The sequence below is a fragment of the Bombus pascuorum genome, chromosome 4 (assembly GCF_905332965.1).
Source record: "Bombus pascuorum chromosome 4, iyBomPasc1.1, whole genome shotgun sequence".
NCBI classification, from domain to species: Eukaryota; Metazoa; Arthropoda; class Insecta; order Hymenoptera; family Apidae; genus Bombus; species Bombus pascuorum.
Window position 1 is genome coordinate 8,723,057 of NC_083491.1, and position 17,874 is coordinate 8,740,930.

Consider the following 17,874-nt stretch of genomic DNA (forward strand, 5'->3'; position numbering starts at 1 on the left):
TCGATCGATTTTATGAAATTAAATTCGTAATATTTTCCACATCTTAGGTAATTTAAATATTTATAGCAATTTATACGTAAAATATTCGATAATACTCAACTTTTGACCTGATTGTAATTTTATCGTTGTAGTTTATTTATATTTGCGTTACAAACAAACTTTTTATATTGTTAATATTAAATAAAATTATTGAAATTTTAATCCCGATTGTTTGCAATTGCTTAATGAAATATTACCCTGTACAGCAACAAGTAATTTCTTTCTCCCCAGATAATTCTTTAAAATTATTTTTCTGTGATATTCTCAGACACAAGTTGATAATCTCCAAATGTTTTATTATATTTAACACAAACCATGCATTTAAGGTCTAACACCCATGCGTATATCTTTCCCGTACAACAAACACTGTTTTAAATATGTACTAAAAATATTATCAATTTTTAAAATATTGAAGCTAAAAGGTAATAATAGTAAAAATAAGGTACAAAAGATATAGGAGTGAAAGAATTGATGTGGAAACGAAGAAAATAAAAAGAAAAGAAAATGTTGCGGGAGGAAGGATATAAAGAGCAATTGAGGAAGCTTAGCTCAGCAAACAGTCTCTTAAGCCTATAATATACCGGAGGTAGCGAGGGAAATAAGAAAGGGAAAAAGGGAGGAAATAACTAAAATGGAAAGAAAGTTTGTTTACTATCTTTTTGTAACTAAATTCCGTATCTTTTACATCATTCGACGAATCATTGTATAAAACATTTACATTAAATAACATTGAAATCTATGAACGAGTAACATCTAAAAAATATTTTAGTAAACGCATATGCTACGATTATTCACGAACTATCATATCTCTATACATCACCATAAAACTAAAACAATCTAATCAATATGTCGATTGCACACGTGATTGCACATCAATAAAGTGATTCTGATTGTTCCTAACACGGTCCCCTTTAGTCAGAATATCCTCTGCAGTATTTTTTCATTTTTTCAAAATATGAAATATTTTTAAAATATATTTGAAATAAATATCTTGTGTTTCTTTATCTTTCAAATAAAATTACAATACACAGGGTCTTACGAAATAAAATCTTTGAATTGAATATCTTAGAATGAATAAAAAAGGGAAAAATATTTATGGCACAAAGAAAATAATAAAACTTTATTTTCCCTCAGTTTTTGTATAATAGAATGGATACTTTAACTAAGAGGGATCCAATCATTAAACCATAAAAAGAAATATGATTAGTAAATAATTAGAATTATCTAATTCGCCATTTGACCACGTTTTAAATATCAGTGACTAGAAGTCCTTCTGGTTTAGTAGCTTGTTGCTCGGTCGATTTACCGTCCGTGTCTACTTTGTCGGATAACCAATAAGTTTCCATGTTACCTTTACCCTGCACGGAACAGTAAACCAACGAATTATACAACATGGTGTGCGGGAATCCCTAAATTAAACTTTCTGCGATACGAACCTTGACCCAAACCAATCCGCGTGATTCAACGTAATACCGATCCGGTGGTAATAACGCTTTCACATCCGATGAGATCTGCACCTTTCCAGGCTGAATCGTGAAAATGTTTAAACCACTGTACACTGATAAATTTCAATTGGTCGAACATGAAAATCGATTGTGTCGTAAACATAGACAATGAAAGGATAAGAATTTTTATTTCTTTTAAATTATGACAGAACAAAACGCAATGTAGAACAGGGTTTAAAATAGTATGTGTTGAATTATTAAATGAGAGTACTAAGTCTGGATAAGTTGTAAATTCGAAATGTCTATATATATCTGGAAATTTAATTTTGATTAACTTGTTTGTAAATTGTTAGAAATAATATTATGGAGTTTCTACAGTTGTATTTAATAGCGAGGTAAAGCAGAAAATATTTAAAAATGTATAAAATTATATTACTTCCAGTAATTCAATTCCAGTCATAGTAGCACATAAATTCAATGTTTCTACCGCGTTCAGTCCCTTCGTATAAAAAAGATTCACTCGTCTATTTAAATTTATTCTGCCTCGTTCTGCTCATTCAATCCTTTCGCGGTGGAATTGACCATAAATAAATGAACTTACCAGACTAGTCGTTTGCATCCTAGAAGCAGTATTCACAGTGTCACCGAAAAAGCAATATCTAGGTACTTTGATGCCAACTACACCTGCTACAGCTGGTCCAGAATGGATCCCTAGGAAAGTAAAACGCATTTGTATTATATTACGTTCCTTCTCGCTCAATCGCTCGAAGATATGAAAGAAAACCAGACGTAAAAACCATCTGTCGTAAAAACTAAGTCTACTTTGATGGCAACAAAAAAAGAGGATAAGACAGCAAAAAGAAAACGAAACAGAAAAGATTTATTTCAAATGAATCTCGGGCTAAATTGCCTATATGACTTTTAATATCTGGCAAAAAAAAAAAAGAAAGAGAAATGAAAAAGAAATGAATTATAAAAAATGAAATATATTGGAAACAAATTTCGTGTTAAGTTACCTATACGAATTTGAATATCGACACCAGAAGGTAACTTAAGGGATCGGACGTGTTTCAGCAGCTGGAGCGAAACGTCTGCGATATTTTGCGCGTGATTTTCCGTTCTATCCGGCGCACCACTGGCTGCCATATAGACCCGGCCGACTGTTTCTACCTGTTGAAAGTCGTAAAGGTAAAATATCTTGCGTTGAAACGTCTATAAAACTATCGATGCATTCTGTTCTCGCGTATATTTGCATTTTATTTTTATTCTGACAATAATGCAGTGGAGTGCTTAAATTACATATGAAACTCACTTTGTATACGTTAAATTCATCCATCAGCGAGTCGAAACAAGAAAAAACAGCGTTCATCGACGAGACAATGTCCATTGCACCTTCGATCGTTGAGTAATCGAAGTCGCAAAGCTCGCAGAATAACACGGAAATAGACTCGAATGACTATAACAGGAAAAGAATATTGAAACGCTAATCTATTAGAAATCAATGATTTTGATTCTTTGCTTTGTAGCAATTAATTTTTCCTTTATTACAAATTTTTTTATATTTAAAGTAATTAAATACGTGTATATAATAACTTTCTATTTGAAACAAATTCTATTCTGTCATTTCATCTATTCGAAGTTTCTACTCTCATAGCTTAACCCTTACACTGCATAATTATTAATTGCTCTAATTCGAAAAATCTCAATGTTAGAATAAAAAGAAAGTTCTGTAACCTTCGCTCTTTTTTATATCTTTCACGTTGTCAGCATCGTCACAATGGAAGAAAATAAATTCTAACAGATCGAGGATCAAAATCATATCCCTTCATGAATTATGGACTGACGACTACAGTCAAATATAGCAGCGTAAAGGTTAAAGTTTAACACGATCAATTACCATAATATTTCGAATAAAACTGATTACGGTACGGTAATATTTCGCAGAGATAACGTCCAATATTTATACAATGTCCGTTATGCGAGCGACAATCGTGACAAAATCCAATATATGCATATGTATACATTTTGCTACAAAGAATGATAAAATATATTACAATAATATTTCAAAGACACATTACAATAATATTTTACGAGATCTTGAAAACGCTAAGCACTTAAAATATTACTTTACAAGATCTTCAAATACCTCGCAAGTGCTCAAAGGACAAGCTCCAGCACGTAATCGATCAGCAACCGTCTGTGGGATCATGGAATACAAAAGCTCGTCGCTCTTATTCTTCCAGCGATCCAACAACGCGTAGCTGTTTTCCAATTCGGTCGATCTCTGCTCAGCCCTCTCAAACATCATCTCTAATCTGACATAACGCATCGAAACATATATGTATTTTGTCGATGACTATGTATCTAATTGAAACGAGTGGAATTATAGTTCAGTCAATCTTACCCGTAGTTAAAAAATAATAACATTGTACCTTCCGCAATGTTGCCATCCGGCGAGTACTAACTCACGGCTCAAGCCATGAGGATTTAGGTCGTTCAGGTACAGGCCCATGTTAAGCAATTCGTCTAAACTGTTAATTCTGTCGAAGATATTTTGATTGTCTTATATTCTTAGCGGTTTCGTTCTTTGGTATTTTGAGATGAGCAATTCAGAAACCGTATTGATCAACTACATGGAATATTAGAAACCCATATAATAGAAAAATGATATGTCATTATTATCCAAAATTAGTTTTCAAATTATCTTATTTTAAATTCATTTAGAATTTTTTATTATTAGATATAGGATCAAATGTGAAGATAGGAAATTAAGAGTACTATATCAAGAATTAAATTGTCAGAAAATACAAAGAAAAATATGAGCTAGTAATTTTAATACAATCTTTTCACTCTTTATATAGTTACATACTAACCAATATCCATTCATACTTTTCCATTAAAAAATCCAATTTTCTTATCATAAATAATCCATTTTAAACTTTTGAGCGATAGCGTGGGTCACTATCTTTGTAAAAGTTGAATATCAATCACATAGTCATAACCAATAAAATCAATAAAATCGAGATATGTTGACCAATTTAGCTTCTGAGAGGCTCATATATACATATGATTCGTCAACTTACAGGGGACTACATAAGAAAATAATTGCTTTAAGATCCTCGATATATCTCATTTGACCTTTCAGTAGTATGCTTCTGGCTCCTTGACTGCCTCGCCTATCCAATCCCGAGCTGGTGCTTGGGGTATTGTCTGAGTTAGATGAACCATCGTTATCGTTTAATCTGACCAGCTCCAATTCGAACATCACAGAATGCAAGTACATCACCTGCCCACATGTAAGTAAGTTATCACTTTGTGGAAGACTTTGATAAGTATGGATGCCAATTAAGAAATAGATTGTTAATGAACTTATTAAGGAGGAATTAATTACGATGGTCATGTTGCGAGAGAGTAACTAAGATGAGCTTATCTTAAGAAGATAGTAATGAAATATTATTTTCTTGGGAAGTAGGTAGACTTTTATAAAACTGATAAAATACGTAATCAAGGTTTCTGGTTGATTAATTTATTAGTTAGTACGCGGAGTAATGGCGATGATATTGAGAATTTCTACTTTAAATTTTACGTATGAATTTTTATAAATATTCAGAATTTAAAGTAGAAGTTTATGATATTAATGAAAACTTTATGAATGTTTAGGTAAATTCATAGTAAAACTTAAGCAGAAATTTCCTTCGCCCATTAAATATTACTCTTACGTGTTTTTAATGTTACTTGGATACTTTTACATACTTTATAAAGTATGTAAAAGTGTAATTTAATTTAATGTCCCGTTAAATAGAGCAACCATTTAGTTCGACAAAATCATTAACGATGCAGTATAACAGTAATTAAAATAAATAACAGTTTAGAAGCGCTGAAAATTATTTTCCAAACGTGTAACTTCTCGAAATGGAAAGTTATATCAACTCAATATGGAAGACTCTTATACGAAAAGACATTTTACGTGGATATGAGATATAGTTATATAATGCAATATCTCGTAACTTATCTCTTATCTTCAAAAAGATTAGAAACTTTTTGCTTTATTTGTCATAAAAAGCTCCCTTACATTTCCCCATGTGAAAGATATCCCTTTAGGCCTACGGAACTTAAAAACATCCGTGACGTGTTTATTCAAAATGGACGTACTGCCACCCCATGCTTGCAGCAGTTTATCACCGGCCCCCAATATTCTCATGTCCTTGTTGATTACTACTCCAAATGGGAAAAGACGTAAAAGGAACGATACTGACACCGGTGCCAATTCACGGCCAAGTGGAGTTTTCATACTGTTGTTCTTTGCGATCTAAGAATGTGAACATGAATAATTATAAAGTTCAAAAATAATTTTATTTTATGAAAAAGAATGGAAATTTTATATCGAGTATGGCGATGAACAATGTAAAAGCTAGAATAATTTATTTCAATGTTCTAAGCTAAAATCTAATAGCTTTTTAAATTTACATTTACAACAATTTATATAGAGGTTTTATATTGATTAAAAATAATTCCTTTTTATTAGAAATTAGTAAGCGATACAAAACTTTAATTCCCCGCCAGCAATATAGATCGTTAAGGTTCAAACGAAATTTTTATTGTTTAATTTCTCCCAAACAAAGATGTCAGATAAAAAAAACTTACATCTACAGGACTTTGACTGAGTAAATACTATTTGCTTCGATTAGCTTCGAGTAGTTCCGATTCAATTCTAAATACTACGAGGGGAAATATGAGCACCATACTTTCAACGACTCATATTACCGCCCACGTCATTTTAATGTCGCGTAATTTTTTTTCGTTTTCATATACAATATACTAACCTCTTAGCGATCAGTGTCTCGTCTGGCTTTTATGTTCCTTATACGTTAATAAGTATAAGATACACAGTCTTTCTTTCTCAACGCGTGTCTCGTGTTATTTTTCGATAATGAATAATCCACTCAAAAATCCCGCAAATATAGATCTTAAGATGATTATACTTTTCTAAGGGTTGAAAAATTTCTTGATATTTTTTCGAAAGATCATAGTCTTATCGGTAAAATCCTATAATAGCTTCTTAGTTTATTAAGAAACTGTGTACTTTCAATTTCCCATTTTTTCACAACTTTGTGTCAAATTTTATTTTTATTGGAAAAAGATTTAAACATTTGACCGAAGTATCACTTGTATGGTAAATTAAAGACTATGATAAATATCTGAGAATTTTTTCAGATATTTTTATAGTTGAAAACAGTAAGAAATCAGGTCAGGGATTTAAAGACCCATAATGCCGATCCCTTAGTGAAACACCATATTGCCGACGGTGGGTTAATTATTAAACTATTACTTGTACATATACCTCTTATATCATGGGTTGAAATATTTCTATGGAATTACTCACGTATTCACGATTGTCGAAATCAATTCTAAACTTAACCATTACGCTTCTGGAACCAGGAATATTGTTTGAACTTCCTAATACTCGTATAACTAAATCTGTTTCGTAAAGCTCTTTGGCTATTTGAAATAACTGACCTAAGGAAAAATATGAAAGTGAACTTTTGTTATATTTTGTAACTAAATTTATATCGATTTTATTTTGTGAAAAATAATTTCTTGTATCCTTTAGATTTTATCTCATTCTATAATTAATTTCGAAAATTTTTACTTTCGTAAAAGTGTTCTTTCCTTTTCATACATTATGTACATATATATATGATATATATAAGAAGAATATATTTTCATATATATAATATATTACAAGCGGAAGTTAAAGTAGAAGCAGTCTTAAAGAGTAAAAGACTTATCTTAAAAAGTTGCGTTATCTTACCCATAAGATAGTGTGTAAATCCTTTCCTAGTGCTTCGATAAACTAACACTACACCCTGTGGGTCGACGTGTGTAGTGTACATCGAAGGACTTTTCATACGTGGATACGTGAATCTCATTTGCATGTGAATATTGTCGACGTTTTGTAGAAAGTCACAAAAATAACGACCAGTGGCTTTTATCATGCAGGCATATCTGTTACAAAGATAATAATTACTATTGAATTTCAATCTAGAAGAATCTCAATTTTACTTCTTGAATATTTGGAAGAATGGAAACGGCAGTGACACGAAACAAGGACTCTTATACAATTCGAAAGAAATATTCTATCAGCACTTAAATTATCAGAAATTCACATTAAAATAAAATTCGTTTAGTTTCACTAAGAAAAGAAAAAATAGATATATTTCGAATAAATTAAAATGAATTTCTTGTTACAATATATTTCTTTAAAACATTCTATACTGATATTCTTTAGTAATTATTTTAAAGCTTGATTGATTATTCGGATGATTAAACAAAATTTTATGAGTTACAACCATTTAGCATTTCAAATTTACAATCGACATAAATCACGTCCTATGTTCCATATTCCAATAATTCTCCCTCTTGAGATATTGAAAATTGATAAAACAGTACACCACATAATTCTGGTTGTATAAAATATAACAAGAACAAGTAATAGAGATAATCTAGCAAATAGTTTGCAACTCCATTAGAACACATGGTTCTCTTTATTTTCATCGAGTAAGAACAGAAAGCACAGTAAAATAAGATGAAACATTTGATGTAGGTAGTGGTAAATACGCCTTTTGATTGCTCGAGGAGTGGTTTGCTAATGATGCCAATTGGAGTATCGATTCAAATGCAATAAAATATTAAATGAAGCTTTTAATTGAACCTATGCATGTTCCCACAAGTAATAATTAATTCTACATCACGTAGTTCTCGATGTATAATAGTAATTGGTCCGTTTAATTAGCCAGAACCTAAATTCAATATCGTGGTACGAGCTCTATTTAATCAGGTATGTGTTTCAACTTGTGCGACCGTAAATGATTTCGACTTTGTTGATATTTAAACGTCACAATTACCCGCTTCCACACCTCCAGTTTTGCAACAGACCAAATATGTTTCTAAGAATTTTCTATCCACATATTATATTTCTTTCATTTTTAACTTACATATTATTTTTCTTTCTTTACGTATTTCTTTGGAATAACATAAAATTGTTTAGTACGAACTAAACAAACAATAAAATAAGCGTTTTCGCACATTTTATCTACATATTACGTTTTTCTAGGTTTCAATTATCAATCACATATGCTATTAATATTTTTACATTTATCATTAGAGCAATTGTTTCTATAGCAATGTTTTTGAATCAATATATTCCTTTACTTTAAACGAATTTTTTATCCTGCATTTGGTATCTTTAGATTGTACATGACTCATAAAACATTAGAAAATTCACTTACCCTAAGTTGCTAAAAAATCTAACGAAACACTTCCCAAAGAATTGCATTACATTCTCCACGGATTCGCCATTGTATTCGGCTAATGCAGCAGCTAAATTGGTCATAAGCTCGTCGGGATACGTTTGTCGCGTGTTGAAAACCATATGTTTGCAATCAGCTCTTTCCAGGAGCTGAAGCCACACATCCTCGCCGTATTCTAACTGTAACGAGAATTTGATGGCTCTGTCATTATTAGCATTCTTCCTGAACAAACTTTTTCCATCCTGGTTATATTACTTTCCATATTACTTTCTTTCATATTTTTCTTTTTCTTAGAGAATCATTTTATACTACTCTTAAAAATTTTATTTTCGAAAGATTGTATTACGTAATATAACGTTATAACGAAAGCCACGTAGTGTGAAGAGAGTCAGTGAAAGCATTATTGAAAATTTCATTTACATTTGCAATTTCAAAATGTAATATCATAGAAAATTTTAATGTTCTAAAAAAAAAGAAAACTTTTTATCAAAATGTAATATGGTATAAAATAAAAATGTCAAAGTGATATATTAGTTTCTCAGACAAATGATCTTTCACGGTTCAACGTGTCGATGTGGAAAAAATTTTCAGTTTGTATTTTTATTATTTCTTTCACGCAGATTTTTATGCCACCAGATGATTGATTTCCGATAAAAATGGCTCAAGAACGGTGAGAAGACAATATAAAAGGATAGAACGTTTAGCTGTTTTTATTATGCTCCGGGGAATATTTCACCCTTCATAGTTCCTATTGTTTCCTCGTCACGAAAAACAAAGAGCGAACTCTGTACTATGGAACTCGTTACGTCGTTTATAAGTAACGACTTTATATTCGCTGTATTTAATTTACCATAAATCAAGTTGCACGACACGTATATTTCTTATCCTAAAATTAATAAAACTTTTTTCATTAGTTTCTTTGAAAAATGCTGTTAGACATTATTCAAATGTAACTCATTTATAAACATAGAGATACTGAATTTATTAGGTGTAAGAAAGAATTCTATACTTTTATGAATACAATGTATCTTCACTTTTAAGACTTTTAAATTTTCAATCATTCAAATATTTTTCATTTACGTTGATAACTTTTTCCATTCGTTACATGTATTGATTAATTCTCTATTGTTGCTCTTTCACGTCGAACTTTTGAAAGCATTGACACGTGGCTCACTTTTAAACCTCCTTTCCTTCCTCTGATATCATTTTCACAGACTATTACTTTTTATGTATATTGTACTTTATCGACTATATCTTTACTTATATCGGATGACAAATAAATATGAGAAAATATTAAAAGATTATAGTTACAATAAGGACAAGAACAAACTTTTAACCGATTATTTACATTAAAGACAAAAGGAAATAATATTTTAGCAATTTCAAAGCAATTTTTATTAATAAAACAAATTTTAACAAGCATATTTACTGTCATTGTTCTCGTAATCTTTTCTTGACTTATATTTTAAAAATTTAACGTCATCAGAAATGCTAAAAAGTTTTAGAGAATCTCACTTTGAAGTACCGCTGTTTGGCTGTAAAATTAAAAGTACACGCAGAACCTTTACTGCACCTAATATTTAATACTGATCATATCTATAATTCTATTCTTTCCACACATTGGTAAGCTACAAAATCAAATAAAATATACAATTTTATTTGTTAGATCTCATTATATGATATATGAACTCATTAGTTTAATTCGTGTCTGTTCTTTTCTACAGGTGATTAATTTGATATGCATAAAGTACATATGAAACGAACTACAATTGGTACGCTTGATATTAAAAATTCATTACTACATTTCACAGAACGATCGCTTAATACACATGTGTATATCATTAAATGTGCAAAATGTTGTTCATTCTACATATTCACAAGAAATTGATTCGCGCAATCAAGCCAATTTCTAGTTCCCCGTAGAATAATCAATGCTGTTTCCGACATAATGACTTTAGTCACGAAAATTAATATCGTCTTCACATTAATGAGACCTCGTGAGATTTAACATGTCAAATGGACACGCAAATTTTTCGAATAGAACGAATCGTCAATTTTTAATTATCAAATATCAATTAAGCGCTGAGTTATGCACAAGTACAACTTTTATCACATATTTTAATTCTATCAGTCCTCGTTACAGTAATTACTTTGCCTCGTAAATTATGTACAAACGATTTTCTAAATTCTAATGGGACGATCCTCTAATTTTGCGATCAAATAGTCGTCTACCTTTTTAATCAAACGATTCTCTAATACTGTGTCCAAGAGACTTTTAATCTTTTAATTAAATGATTTCCTAACTTTCAATCGATCGATTTAATACCCCTAAAGATCGCAATTACCTTGTAGAATCTCTTCAAAGGAATTAATCAAGACGACGCGACCCATGCATGCTAACAGAGATAGTGTAGCTAGTTTTACTCTTATATAAAATTTATTCCTTAAAGTTGCCTCGTAGTTGCAGAAACTTCAAACGAGATATTCGCTTTCGTAGATATTTACCGAAGGACAGCGAACAATAAATAATAAATTGTCGACTAAGCGGTCGTCATTGATACAAAAGTTATTTAGAAAAACAAATTAGCGTCCTTAAATGACGGAAGAACGATGCTATTTTTAAATCTTCGTACAATTAAGGCGTCTTACCGAAAGGAAGTCTGAATCCATCCATATTCAGCCAGCTCGTTTGTTGCGTACCTTCAAACCATTTCCTTCGGCCACTACGTGACTCTTTTCGCAACGACTGATTATTTTCGGACGATACAATAAATCAGCAACTTGCACTCCGCTTGATAAACACATCGATATACACGATCGTTCAAAAGTATCAAGGTACTTGCTTATTTTTGATACAATGTACTTTCATTATAAAATTATAGATAGATCGAACTGTACTGATTTTGTTCTTTTTGACCACCATACTTACGTGTAATTGAGCTATTAAATTGCCCAAATCAAAAAGTTAATATAATAATTAATAATAAAATTGTTGTTTACGATCGTCGCACTTTAAACTATTTTATTATTTAACAAGCTTGTGCCTCAAGTTTTTTCATTTCTGAATGAAAGATCACAGGAAAACATAAGATAAGTATCTTTACGTTGATTTTCTGATCTTCATCTTTAGTCACGAAAATCCATACTCTAGTCATTCATTTACTTTCGTTAAATTTAAATATGGTTACTGTAAGTCGAGTAAAGTATTCAAATATTTATGAACGGTAGTGTACGGCAGTTTCATTTTGTTTGTACGACTGAAAAGGGTTGAGATTTGCAAAGGCAACAATTGCTAAACAAGGAGAGGCAATTTTCCGGAAACACAATTCTATGGTCACATTCGATCGTTTTGCTCCGAAAAAGAGGAGGATTAAAATCTGGTGCAGGAATCAGGATATTTATTTCAGTCTTCGATACTTAAACAAATTGGGATACTTTATCAAGATGATTAAGAACGGGCGTAAATCGTCGAGACTGAGAAAAGGAGGATATTGGAGAAAGCTATCGCGTTGCAGATCGGATCATGTTCTTTTATGATTTCTATTCCCAAAGAAATTCTTTTCGATTAATTTAATTCATATTCCCTCAGGGTGTTCTATCGAACGACTTTCAGTCTGTATTAATTAGTTTCTAATTATATTTGTTGAATAAATGTAGGCATTAATTATATACACTATTGTTCGCGAGAACTGAGTCATGAATTATGCTGTATTTTGTAATAACTCAATTGTTAAATAATCTGTGATAATAAAATTATTTTATGATCTTTCGGTTATAAATTATATTCAGAGGATTCAAGAAAATTATACAGATATATAACTTTGAATGCCACTTACGTATCCATTAAGACTTACAGGTTAAATTAAATTAAAAAAATAAAATTATTTTATAATCTATTTGCCATAAATGATGATTACATGCAATAGAAAAAATTTGTAATTATTAATTACTAGAATACATAACTATTCATCTGCTAAATTAATTTAGGAAACTCTTTGATTACCTCTTAGTAAAAAATAACATTTAGCGAAGCAGAAAAGAATGTAGAGGTTTATTTCCAATACTAAAAGCTTTATAACGCAATGCGATATTTGTAGCAGTAATAATAATTCTATGGAATGATATACAGTCGTTGAAGAAGGTAGTAGATCTTTAAAAGAAATTGATAAAAGAAAATTTATGTGTACCATTAACTGCAAAGTGAGAACTAAAGGATACTTTCTTTTATTTTGTATAATAAATAATCGATACGATTTCGTTTTGCATCTTTACACGATATTTCATAACTGTAGAACTACAACAATAGGTGAAAGATTTGTTCTCGACCTGGTATACAGATTCATTGTACATACTTTCAAATACTCCTATGTTTTTCTTACAAATTGATGTACATATATCTACTAAGACAACAATGTTTGACATTTCATAGCAAAATGGTACGCGTATGTATAGAAATAAAAAAGTAATGACATTTAATGGGGAAAAAAAACTACTGCATTTAGAGAAACTTTCATTATCAGTTCAGAAGTGATCAACATCAAGTATACAGGGTGATGCCAAAAATCAAGATAAGTCACGTTTTTTTAAATATAAAAACAAAATACCATAAAAGATTTTGATTATCAGGAAGTAAATATTATTTTTATAAGTCATCCTATTGTTACTTGTTAGAATTGTGTTTAATGTTTCATATCTTTGTTTTATAGCAGTTACTTACATTTAATACAATTATATTTAATTATGCTTCTAGATTTTAAGTTATTCATCGAACTAGGAAACACAAATGAACCTATATGTATACTGCATACGTTACCAAATATTTACATTCATGTCTGCAACAGGAAATATTTAAACACGGACATAAATAACTCGCGAAATATATAAAACATAAAACAAGATATTCCTCGTTGACAAAGAATTCTGTGAATTTTATTAAAAAAAAAAAAGATACAATCATAACTTATGAAAAATTTAGACGCAAAAATGCACATAATACGCATAAATATATAAAACATCCAAAGCAGAATAGTCTTTATAATATTTAATACACAACATGAATCACTATCTAAGTTCCATCTTTTTTAGATATGTTCACAAAAATAGGAATTTTTATACGTATATTCGCAATTTATAAAGACCACGTTTATTCATCTTACTATTACGAATTGTATTAAAGAAATAATTTATTGTAACAGTTCAAAAGTCTCCTTCTAGCAATATTCTGTCCCTAATTTTGCTTAACTCTCACAGTCCTCAAGTTTCTATCTCTGAATTTCGTTTTAGCAAACAAAAAGACTTCTAACATTTCAAATAATTCTCAACAAAAAATAAAAATTAAAAACCACGCGTATCAACAATTATTATTCAATTTCTTCCCGAATATTAACAATAATTTCTTAATAATAGGAAAGCAATTAACTTTAAAAATAACTGAAAGAACACAGCAGGTTAAAACGCGGGCCCAGTTACCACATTAATCCTGTACAGCGGTGCATGTGCTTCCTGCCTTGCTATTTCCTTCTTATCTCACCATCGAATAACTACATTATTTTGGATCAAGGAGCTATACCGCTGATCCTATCAATTCTCTTTCAACTTTCAACCCACGCACACCGTTTTAACTGCTTGACACAATCGAATACCTAAACGTAATCGAACGCTAGCACACGTTGATTCAGGATAACAGAGGAGGTACCATTCGAACACGGACGAGGAACGAGAATAAACAGGATCTTCGGGTACTGGTTTAACGAAAAACGTAGCACTCACACACAGAGTCGTCTATCTTTTTCTCTTTCTTTGTACATACGTTTACCGACCTGCACGAAGTGCTGCACACTCTCCAACAGCATACCGTACATTGTTCCAGCTGTTTCCGCGGTATTACTTCACCAAGTGACGTACGCATTCATAAGGAAGCAGCTCGTGCCCGGAATTAGGAAAATGCGATCTTTCGCGATCACGACGGTGTTTCTGAGCGCGGAACGTCGGTCGCATCGTCGCGGCGAACGCGTCGCACCGCCGTCTTCCAGTCAAGTGTTTCGCGCCATTACCATGCCAGTTACCATATCAGATTGCGCTTTTATTATCTCTCTTTACGAGAGAGTGAACACAGAGAGACTGGTCCGGCTCGACGGCGCGCCTAACTTTGAGTTTCAACATTGTGCCGACGGGGGTTCAGACTCGGGAAGGGTGGTTAGGATTCACGCCGACTGCGTGCGCAGCATGCTGGTTCCTCTGCTTGCTTCCTGGCACCTTTGGACACCTGTTCATCTTCCGATCGCGTACGTACACCTGGGAATTGTTTCCCTTACTTGTCAGAAATTCTGACGTATGTGATGACAGTAAGTTATATGTATGTAATATACGTTAGTCTGATCTCATTCCTGTCGAGATAGTACGTGAAATGTCAGAGATGATGGCTGGGAACGTAGTTTTTGTAGCTCGATGCTTTTACATTTAACGGGTGAGAGTGATTTTCTAAATTAAGTATGTGGTTGGTTCTGTTGAATAGTTCTTCTGACAATGAGAAAAATCTTAAGAAATTTAATGGATGCAATTTATATATAGGCTGATGCGATCTTGTCTATTTTGTAAAGTATGTAAGATACTAACTAGCGATCTTTGGAGGTTGAAGTTTTTAAGTTCAGCAGCTAAAAGTGAGTTTTATGATTGATTCAATCTGAAATTAGTGGAAATTCAGAGAATTCGGTTGTGTAGTATGCTTGATAATGAGAAAGGTCCTACGAAATGTGATGAATGTAATTTGCACGTAAGATGATCAAATTTTTCTTGTACGGAGATGATATGTAGGGTACGAAAGACAAAATCGTGACTGGAATCCTATTTTTTGAAGAACAGATGAAAGTAACGTTTTGATGCAACTTCGAAGGTTCAAAGATTAAGACAGGGCTAGTAGTTCAGTTAAGTAGTAAATAAAGACGAATTGACACTGTTGATTCATCGAAAAATGTCGATTGCATCTTCGTTTTATCTGTAATGATTCTTCAAAGTAAACAGTGTACGTTTACCTTTGCATGCTATTTGATGAAACTGCTGGCTGTGTTTGAACCAGCCTTTAAATTAATGAAAATGAAGAGAAGTATATTTGTTTGAGTAATTTGTCTAACAGTGAGAAAAGTTCAAAGAAATACAATTGATTTAATATTTTTTTTCTAGTGATATTTTTATGAGGAGTAAACGGCAATATGTATAGCAGCTGAGACATAGTTTGTAAATATTAAAGATTTAAACTATAATAGAAAATAGTGGCGTAGGTATGTGTAATGCATCGATTAATAAAGTTTAAGATTAGTAAGAATCTATTTTTCTCAGGAAACTTCTAAGATGTGTGATAAAAGATCTATTTACTTACGTATATCTATATATGTATCTAATATTTACCTAGTGAATAATAAATATACGCTAATCTGACTTTTCGTGTCAAGATATTTCGTGGGGAACAAAAAGATTTCAGTTAGAATATAGTTTTTGAACTTCGAAACTTTCAAGTTCAGCAATTGGATGAGTAATATTTCGACTGAAAAACTAAGTTTAAAGTTGGTAAGAATGGAGAGAAGTTGGTTTGTTTGGCTAAATGAGTGGCTTATTCATTAAGCATTCTGTCCTTTGTCCTCTCTTGAGACGATTCGTATTATGACTTTGGGGTTTAGTCCCTCTATTTTAGTAAATAGAACTCAACGTATGCTTCGCGTAAATGCAATCTCATTATCAATTCAGATTAAGATTTAATCGAAATTGCTGCCTAAGGTGAGCTTGACATCTGAGATTCGATAAATTATTTAGCTTACCATGTACTATCCAATATAAAGTAGTTCATGCACGATGAAGACACAGGCTACGTAATACATTCAGATTTATTTAACCTTATTCGAGCTAATATTTAATACAAAATCAAACTATCTATCGTTTAATATATTTTCACTATTCAGGATATATTTAACGTTTTGTAGAAATTTTTACAGACTAAATTCTTAACATAAATCTAACGAGCTTAAGAATTAAACTTAATATCCCTAATATACAGATTAAATTTGATGTATTTAATTTGTCTAAACTACTTGCGTTAAATGTCTTATAGTATGAAATTTATCTAAATTTATTCTACGGTAAAATTTAATTAACTGTACGATATGAAGTATTTTATGAACCAATTTTTTAAACATACACTTATCTTTGTGATGGGTATTCGTTATACGAATGCATACGCGCGAGAGAACGAAATCGTGCGTATGATAATGTATGTCACAAAAACAAGATGTACAACTCGGCATGTAGAAGATGTACTGTTATCTTTGCTATACACGTGCCAACGTTTTATTGTGCGTAGTAGCGACATACACGGCATTACAACTCGTTTTCGAAAGTGGGAATTGAACGTGCGAAGATGGCAATTTCTTTTATTTCTACTACAGGAAATTACAGCTTGTACGAAGAAATACATGTCATAATACAATAGTCGTAGTACGAGATTGCTCTGTACCACAGAAATGAAAACCGATAAGGTGCTTTTTAAATTAAATTGTAAATTACAAATAACTATAAAATAATCGTAAAAATTCAATTTACACGATTGGTACACATATGTGTACAAATGTATGTTACGTACTTTTATACTGGCAAATAGATCAATTAAGTAATTAATATTATTGGCAATATTATTTATAACAATACTAATTATTTAGTTATAATGCATACAATATATGAACAATTGCAAATCACAATCTTATTATTTTGTAAATTTGAAATGTACGATAATACTGTCATTCATACGTAAATTTATAATACATTATAGTATATCCTTATAGTAGTGTCTGTATTAAATCTTTCACAATAATAAATTGTAATTAATTACATTAACAATTAACTTTAATTATTTTTGTTTTCATTTTTAATTCGACACGACACATTTTGTATCTCCCATTCTAGAATTTCGATGATTCATCTAATAGTCTTTAATCAGTAAGATAGGAATCAACAAGTATATAATGTTTCTTGTCATTGAAACTGATTCTATGGTAACACTAACATACCATGTTAAGAGTGATGGGTTTAATTCA

At 31.2% G+C, this 17,874-nt stretch overlaps 2 protein-coding genes across 2 annotated transcripts in view; both read right to left on the bottom strand.

The window, feature by feature from the left end:
* Positions 1-17,874, bottom strand: part of LOC132906121 (transmembrane protease serine 9-like) — a 400,143-nt gene that overhangs the window by 39,656 nt on the left and 342,613 nt on the right. The window lies entirely within an intron of this gene.
* On the bottom strand, positions 271-15,059 carry LOC132906063 (soluble guanylate cyclase 89Da-like). Its single transcript, XM_060957916.1, has 13 exons — positions 14,614-15,059; positions 8,774-8,973; positions 7,297-7,490; positions 6,868-7,001; positions 5,557-5,793; positions 4,568-4,770; positions 3,917-4,024; positions 3,631-3,799; positions 2,797-2,940; positions 2,501-2,654; positions 2,086-2,195; positions 1,476-1,565; positions 271-1,397 (listed from the first exon to the last, which is right to left on the bottom strand). The coding sequence occupies exons 1-13, from the start codon at positions 14,653-14,655 to the stop codon at positions 1,287-1,289; spliced, it is 1,896 nt and encodes a 631-aa protein (XP_060813899.1). The 5' UTR covers positions 14,656-15,059; the 3' UTR covers positions 271-1,286.

Coding starts and splice junctions, on each gene's coding strand:
- LOC132906063 (XM_060957916.1), bottom strand. CDS start 14,655: ATGTACGGTATGCTGTTGGAGAGTGTGCAGCACTTCGTGCAG. Junction 2,941..3,630: donor GTCCTTTGAGCACTTGCGAG/GTATTTGAAGAT, acceptor TTCCTGTTATAG/TCATTCGAGTCTATTTCCGT. Junction 1,566..2,085: donor GGATGCAAACGACTAGTCTG/GTAAGTTCATTT, acceptor TTCACGATTCAG/CCTGGAAAGGTGCAGATCTC.